At 49.8% G+C, this 8,436-nt stretch overlaps 1 protein-coding gene across 2 annotated transcripts in view; it reads left to right on the top strand.

The window, feature by feature from the left end:
• The window catches only part of SH3BP5L (SH3 binding domain protein 5 like), a 24,351-nt gene extending 15,939 nt beyond the window's left edge, over nt 1-8,412 (top strand). For both annotated transcript variants that reach the window (XM_004696860.3, XM_045284615.1), the window contains exons 5-7: nt 702-863; nt 4,509-4,682; nt 5,770-8,412. In XM_004696860.3, the coding sequence (XP_004696917.1) occupies nt 702-863; nt 4,509-4,682; nt 5,770-6,234 (801 nt within the window). In that variant the 3' untranslated portion in view covers nt 6,235-8,412. The remainder of the gene's footprint in view (nt 1-701; nt 864-4,508; nt 4,683-5,769) is intronic.
• Nucleotides 8,413-8,436: the final 24 nt, after the last annotated feature.

Raw genomic sequence — 8,436 nt, 5'->3', positions numbered from 1 at the left:
TTTTTAAGCAGCCTCATCTCAAAGTATTTACCACTGTTTCCTGTAACTCCTGTATTCCTTCCAGTATTGCCTTTTACCTTCACGTGGTTTTTTTCCCTGCAGTCCTTATTTTTCATCGTTCTTGCCTATCCATTTAGACTATCCCCTTGAGTAATACTTGCAGAGCTTGTCTGGTAGTGGCAAATTTCCAGAGCTTCTGTTTGGGAATATCTTGTTTTTCTTCACACTTTTGAATGATAATTTCTGGGAAAAGGATGTGTGGTTGGCAGTTGTTTTGGTTCAGTATTGTACATAAATTATTACTAAATTATCTTTTGGAATTTATAGTTTGTGGGGAGAAAGCAACACTGATTTAAAAAAAAATCATTTCATTAGGGGCTCATACAACTCATCACAACCCATACATCCATCAGTTGGCCACACTGATTTTTAGGGAAGACCCAGGTTATATTGAGGTTCTTTCTTGCGATTTTCAGAATTCTCTTGGTCTGTGGTTTCAAGAATTTTTCTTGAATATGTCAAAGAGTTGGTTTTGCTTCTCTTCTAATTGGGGCTGATGTAACGTACACTTTTTCACTGGCCTTGCGGTGGTGCTTCCTTGGCATTGATCTTTAGTACAGCTTTCATCCTCCTTTTGTCCTAGGGTCCTGGGCTCCAGGTCCTTTGAGGGGCCTCTAGTCTTGACAGCTCTCTCCCCGCAGGCCCAGCAGGAGACCCAGAAGGCTGCACTACGGTACGAGCGGGCCGTGAGCATGCACAACGCTGCACGGGAGATGGTGTTTGTGGCCGAGCAAGGCGTCATGGCTGACAAAAATCGGCTGGACCCCACGTGGCAGGAGATGCTCAATCACGCCACCTGCAAGGTGAGCTGGGGCCGCTGCCCCCAAGTCTCCTCGTGCTCCTTCTGCTGACTCCTCTGCTTCCCTTTCTTCACTCCGTTTGCTCTCTGGCCCCGCAGCTTGGATGCTGTCAACTTTGAGTCTGTCTCTCGCAAAACCTATTCCTTATGCTCTGACTATTTGGCCGCCAGACCGTCCCATATTCCATTTTCCTCCAACTGAAAACACTGTTCCTGACTGCTCTCAAACCTTTGCCTCCAGGTGTGGGACTCACCACAAATATCCATTCCTACAGGCTGCTCTGGATTTCTGGATTCAGCATTATGTTTAGTTGTGACTGCTCAGTGGCTGTTTTGGGAACCCTTCCCTGCTTTTGAACTCTGCATGTTCCTTTAATGTTTTCATGAATTTTTAAAATTGTGTTGAAAACGTACACACCAAAGCATTTGTCAACCCAACTTCTACATTTACAATTCAGCGATGATTACATTTTTGATGTTTTGCCACCATTCTTGCTATTCTTGTCCAAAATATTTCATCACCACTGAAATAAATTCAGCATCCTCCAAACAAAAAGTCCCTCCCTCCTCCCACTCCTAATTACAATGATGTAAACATTTTAAAGCTTTATTGACATATAATTCACATATCATCTAATTCAGTAGTTTAAACTTATTAAAAAAAGAGCTATGCAAGCATCGTCACACTCAAGTGAAGAACATTTTTTCTTTCTTGTACTCGTTATTAGCTCCCTGTTTCCCTTACACCTCCATTCTCATAAGCCTAAGAAGCTACTAATCCAGTTACTATCTCTATAGATTTATCTCTCCTGGTTTTCGCATAAAGAAAAACATACAAAAACTAAAAGAAAAAAAAAGCCAACAATAACAAAATAAACAGAAAAACCTCAATAGAAAAGACAGCTGAAAATAATACAAACTAGAACAAATTTTAAATGGGTTCAAAGGGAGAACAAATGATAGGGTGTTGCATGTTAAAGTAACTACATCTGTGTTAGTCCACTTTCTACTGCATTCTGTTTGATAGCTCTTCACTTCCACGGTCCATGGTCAGGGGATTCACTGGAGGCTTAATTCATATGGGGACCCTGCCAATGGATTTTGGGTTTTCACTGTGATCCATAGACGTCTGCAAACTGAGTGCCTAGAATTAAAGCTCTAATACTGTCCCCTCCTTTGGTCTTGGGTTTTATTATTTATAATTCTTGGCTCACATAGGCTGGTGTGCTTTCTCCATGTGGATTGAGCTGACACCTCAGTTAGATGGCTGCTTGTTTTAAGACAAGCCTTCTAAGACCCTAGCTGCTAGTCTTTCGAATCTGGGCGTCATCTAATTTCTTCACCACACATTGCGATAGCACCCGTACTTCAGTGATCACGAGGACAAGTATCTCATAGAACCGCGTCATAAGAATTGATTGTCCTTAGATTAGGAGCTACGATTAAGTGCAAGGTCAAAATCTGTTCTTATATTTATGGTTTACATATGTCCCTGGTTTACTTTAGAGACATCAGTATTTTATTGGGAAACATTATGAAATCATCCCCGTGGGACATATGGTAATTGTTGATAGAATTATTAATTTAGCCAGTGTTATAAAATTTAAAATACTATTTACTGAAGGAAAATCTACATGTGTTAGGACAGTTTGTTTAGGTCAAATACATGTGTTGTTGACCTGTACAGGTCCAAAACTCAGGTGACTGACTGGACACTGATTATACAAACAATGAGGGTTGGTGATAGGACAAAACTCTTAATAATGCTCATTCTCAAAGGCAGAACTAGGCCTGCCAGACTAAGAAATGGTATGAAAAAGCAAAGAGAACATGAAAATGGCAAATATATGGTATTCCCAGGCCACCAATCATTAAGCACCCTCAAAGCAGGAGATTGTATCAAAGTATGTAAACCCTTTTATAAATTTGAGGACTGCCTTCCCCTTGCTGAAAAGAAGACTGTGGGGGTTTTGTGGGGGCTTTGTGGTAACCGGATAGATTGTTTTGGGTATTATTGACATTTTTACTATATTAAGCCTTCCATGAACATGGAATAGCCTCCTGTTTGTTTAGGCCTTCTGTAATTTCTTTTACTAATTTAGTAATGCTTTCTATTTCTTTGCACAAATCCTCCACCTTCCTGGTTAAATTCATTTGCCTAAATATATTGTTAATAAGATAAGGTAAATAGTAAACTTTCCTTAAGTAATTTCTTGACTTGCTCATGGCTGATACAGAGAAGTCTCCCCGATTTTCGTGTTGACTTTGTACCCTGACATTTTGCTGAATTCATTTACTAGTTCTAACAGCTTAGACACTGCGGGTTTCCAATATATAGGATCTTGTCATCTGCAAAAAGATCTCTTACTTTCTCTTTACCTTTTATTTATTTATCTTCTAGTCTATCCACATGGCAGTAGTGAGAGTGGGCATCATTGTCTTGTTCTTGATCTTAATGAGAAGACTCAGTCTTTTTCCATTGAATGTGATGTTAGCTCAGGAGACCTGGGTTTTCATCTGTTGTCAGTATTGTTTCTCTATGGAGCTCCTGTGGGAGTTTTTGAAATTATTTTTTGTAGGTCAGGGTGGGCGCTCAGGGTGCCTGTTTGCTCCTGATGGAGCACGAGTAGGCATTGCTGTCCTGGTTCTATGTGATGAGGAAGTGGGAGCCCTGGCCTGCTCCCTGCTCAGGTGTGGCTCAGCCCTGTGCACACTTGAAATGTGGAAACCCGGAGAATCCCTTACTGAGAGCTGTCATTCCATATAGAGGGACTCCTTTCCATGCCCTTTAGTCTCCAACCCCTGGCACTGAGGGCTGCCCTGTAGACTCGCTTCCACACAGCGGAGCGTTCCCAAAGTGCTTATGGGTGGTTGGAAAGGCCCAAATCCCTCTTTTAAAAAACTTTTTAAATTAAATACTTAAAAAAAATGCAATAAATACTTTTATTGGGGGCTCTTACATCTCATCACAATCCATACATTCAGTGTGTCGAGCACATTTGCACGTGTGCCACCATCATCATTTTCATAGCATTCTCTTCCCACTTGAGCCCGATATCAGCTCCCCATTTCTTCCCCTTCCTTCCTGAACCCTTGATAAGAGAAGTACATAGGATGCCTAGTGGGACTCAATCAAGGGCAATGTAGCAGCGAGGAATTACTGAACCCGAATGAAGGCAAAACATGGTGGTTCAAGAGGGAAGTAAAAGGAAATAGAGGAAAGAACCAGGAGGCAAAGGACATTCATACAGATCCCTCTCTTACAAATAGCAAAGCTGGATGTGCAGTCCTGCAGGTAAGAAGGTACTCAGACCCTGCGTGTGAGCACAACAGGGAAGAGGTGTGTGACTGAGATGCAGCCAATGAAGGCCAGAAAAGTGGGCCACAGGTATCCTAGTACGAAGTAAACATCCTACGATGTGCTTGGGCTCACTGTTGCCCTGGACACACTCAGACATCATGAGATCACGCCAAGAGCGCATTGGGCTCTCTGGGCACTGCCGCAGCAGGCGATTCACAGAGGGTGTTGCTGGTCTGGTTCCCCCTTGTGGAGTCTTTAGATGGGCAGGTTGGTCAAAAGCAGGGGAACAGAACTTGGCTGAACTCATTGATGTGTGCTCCCATCCCACCCCTTTCCTTCTGGATGCAGGTGAACGAGGCGGAGGAGGAGCGGCTGCGTGGCGAGCGGGAGCACCAGCGGGTGACGCGGCTGTGTCAACAGGCTGAGGCTCGGGTCCAGGCCCTGCAGAAGACCCTCCGGCGGGCCATCGGCAAGAGTCGCCCCTACTTTGAGCTCAAGGCCCAGTTCAGTCAGATCCTGGAGGTAGCTGAGTGGGGCAGAGTGGAAGACTGGACAACCAGAGGGCAAGAAGGGGCTAGGCAGGGCAGAAGGGAGCCACGGGTCTGCCTGTTTGATGGGGCCATTGTCCTGGTGGGCTGGGTGGGGTGGGGTGCACAAGGCCTGTGATAAGGACTAGTGGTAGCACTTCGGCTCAGGTGGCGCCAGAGTCCGGGTCTGCGGAGAGCGGAAAGAGCACTGACTACACACATCGACAGATCGCGGACCAGAGCCGGGGTGGAGCCTACGGGGTCAGGGCACTTGAGACCGCCAAGTCCACCCAGGACTTCGGATGCCAGCCACAAGCTTGGGGGTCTCTAGGTCCCCCTTGCTCCTGTCCAGCTGGAGCCCTGCCTCAGGTCTGAGCTTTGCTAGAACGATTCACAGAACTCAGGGCTGCACTACCCCTGCCGTCATGGTTTGATTCTCGTAAAAGGATATATACATGAGGACCAGCCCAGAGAAGAGGCACGTGGGCCTCTGGGAGGCTTCTCGCTGTGGAGTCAGGGCCTCACCCTTCCGTCGTCCTGTGTTGTTCATCAGGGACATGCATGTGATATGCAGTGCCCAGTTTTCATTATAGAGGCATGGCGGATTGATCCATTGACAGCTAGCTTGAACTGTCTCCACCGCCCACCCCCTCTGCTCAATGGGGGTCCTGCTGCCGCCACGCCTAATCAGGTTGTCACCCTAAATTATCTCATTAGCATACTTGGGGAATTCCTAGTGTTTGAAGGCTACCTCCTAGAAACTGAACATAAAGGGCAAATGCTTTAGGTAAGGTTAATTTTTACCCAACACCCTATTTATAGGGAAAGGAGGAGCAGCAGTAGGGGGGAAGGGGAGGAGGCCCTGGGAGGAAAGGTTGAGGTTAGGAGAGGCACATGACAGCTTTTGATGGAATCTGTGTGTCCTAGTACCTGATGGAGGTGGGCCTGGGGGAGAGGAGCATGGGTGCTTCACAGTAACTGCTGAGGGGTAGACCAGGGATCCTAGCTGGTACTGGGAGAGGCTCAATTGAAGGGGCCGGGGTAGCTCTAGGGGTCACCTAACAATGTCTTGTCCTTGTCAGGAACACAAGGCCAAGGTGACAGAGCTGGAGCAGCAGGTGGCCCAGGCCAAGACCCGATACTCAGTTGCCCTGCGGAACCTGGAACAGATCAGCGAGCAGATTCATGCCCGGCGCAGGGGTCTGCCCCCTCACCCCCCAGGGCCACGTCGATCCTCCCCCGTGGGTGCCGAGGCTGGACCTGAGGCCGAAGATGGGGACAGCGGAATTGAGGGGGCTGAGGGTGGAGTGTTGGAGGAGGGGGGCAGCTTGGGGCCTGGCCCTGCCCCTGACACAGACACCCTGAGCCTGCTGAGCCTGCGCACCGTGGCCTCAGACCTGCAGAAGTGTGACTCGGTGGAGCACCTACGGGGCCTCTCGGACCACGCCAGCCTGGATGACCAGGAGCTGGGACCCAGGAGTGGCGGGCGCCGGGGGAGTGACAGCGGGGCCCGAGGGGGCCGCCACCAACGCAGCGTCAGCCTATAGTTGGCATCTTCAGTGCACAGTCCTACTGGGGTGGAGGGCCCCTCGGCCCGCCCTCCTCCCAGGCCACCTTCTCCAGTGCTTCGCCTTGAGAGGCTGGCTCTGTGGAGCGCTGGCTCGCCCTGGCTGCCTCACAGCCCCTCTCCAGGTGGCACCTCTCACCTTGCCTTACCTCCAGAAGTCTCACTTTCCACCGGCGCTCTCTGCTGCTGGTCCCTCTCCGCCTGTGACCTTGCACTCTCTTCTTTCTGTCTGTCCCTTCTCTCCACCCCTGTGACTTTCCCCCTGCTGGGCACAGGGAAGCCCCTCCGAGAAGCAGGTGGAATGGGCTGCAGTCTTGCTCTCCCGGCCCGCAGCCTGAGTTGACCGAGAAGCGTCCCTCACTCGGTCTCATTCTGATGACACTACTGTCCTCTTGGAAGCCCCGTGCCCCAGACTGCCCAGTGTAAGCCTGTCAGACAGACTGCTCCTCCTCTGAAGCCACAGTCCCTTCCTTTCAGTGCTTGCCCCTCATAATGGCATGGCTCTAGTAGATGTGCCCCCAAGCCACTCTCACAGGGTGACTGTCAGGGAGGAGGAGACCCTACCCCATTATTGTAGGGAACACTAACTCCAAGCTGGCTCTCTGCTCTTGGTGTTTCCCCAGCCAGGCTGGGTCCCTGCAGAGTGCAAAGGTGCTATTGGATCTCTCAGATCCATGTTGGGGAGAGGGTGTGAAGTCCTGATAATGGAGGCCCCCACCCTTCCCAGTCCTGGCCTCCCTGCTGGGGAGTCAGGTTTGCGTCTTCTGGGTCAAGGCTGCTGAAATGAGTGTCAGCACCCTCCAGCTTGCGGGCAGGGCAGGGAGGAGAGGTGGGTAGGGAATCTGGTGCTTCATTGCTCTCCCCCAAACCAATCAGCTCCTACCCCAGGCTTCCTTGGGGAGTGTCTGAGCATTGCTGCCCAGCCTCCTACCTCCTGGGATGCAGGGAGGAGTTTGCAGGGAGATGCCTTGTGCTGCTCTCAGGCTCTCAGAGGAAGAAGCCATGCCAGGATGAGGGTGCTTGGGGAGGTCCTGGCGACCCAGGAGCGTGGTCTGCAAGCCCTGTGAAGGACAGCCTCTGTGTCGGCCTGCCCTGTTCCTCATGGAGGGCACCGCCTGCCTTAGTGTGTCCCGCCCTCTGGATGAGAGAGAGGTCATAATGAGAACCCCAGGTTTGAGGTGACCATTGAGTGGAGGGGAAGGGGAACAAGGACCATGGTGTGCGTGTGTGCATGCGTGGATGGGTGTGTGGGGGGAGAGGCTGCTGCTGGTTTTATTTAAATAAAATAGTTTATGTAACAGTCATGTTTACCGTCCTTGTCAGAGGTGAGGATGAGGCAGTCTGGGAAGGCCTTTCCAGATTCATCATCTGATCCCAGAGCTGAAGGACAAGTGGAAGTTACCAGAGTAGGGCAAGAAGGGAGGTTCCACGTGGAGGGGTGAGTGGGTGCACATGGAGAGTGGCCGGGCAGCCCCAGGCTGAGTGTGGAGACATGCTGGGTGCGCTAAAGGGTGCTGCATGTGGGACAGTGAGGAGGAGGCTGCAGGGGACAATGGGGTACTGCACTGCAGGTTAGGTTTCCATGGCCCCTCTGATTTCAACAAGGGCCAGGTGGGTAGGGGCAAAGTGGAACCTCTGGGAGATTGGGCTTTTCTGTAATGGCCCAACTTTGTCGGCAGGGGGCAGCAGGCGCCTGCATAGCAGAAATTGCTCTGCTGGGCTGTCTTATCCAGGGGTGGGAGGGAAGCTAAGGAAACAGCTTCCAGGGGTGAACTGAATTCACGGCCACTGGACTGACTCACAGTGACCCTATGGGCAGTGTCGAACTGCCCCTGTGAGTGTCTAGGCTGTAGCTTTTGGGGAGTAGAAAGTCTTTTCTCCTGGAGGGTGGCGGGCTTGACCTCCCAGATAGCAGCCCATCACCTAACTGCACCAGCAGAATCGTGGTTGTCTGTGCTATAAGACTTGGTTTCATTCTGGGAAGGAAGTGATAGAAAGCCTCCCCATTGCCTAAGCCTTTCAGCACTCAGGCCTCCCTGTGTAGCTTCTCTGCTTCCTTGCTTCACTGTTGTGAAATCTCCGAGTACCTGGGTAAAGTGACATATGTATGTTCTCCGTGGAATAAGTTTCAATTTGTTAAATTTTTGCCTGTGGTTTACGGCTTGGCTCACTGGGCTTTTTT

The sequence above is a fragment of the Echinops telfairi genome, unplaced genomic scaffold (genome assembly GCF_000313985.2).
Source record: "Echinops telfairi isolate 266 unplaced genomic scaffold, ASM31398v2 ScPeMD7_7469;HRSCAF=8507_0, whole genome shotgun sequence".
Lineage (NCBI taxonomy): Eukaryota > Metazoa > Chordata > Mammalia > Afrosoricida > Tenrecidae > Echinops > Echinops telfairi.
This window is presented reverse-complemented; position numbering and strand designations above follow the sequence as displayed.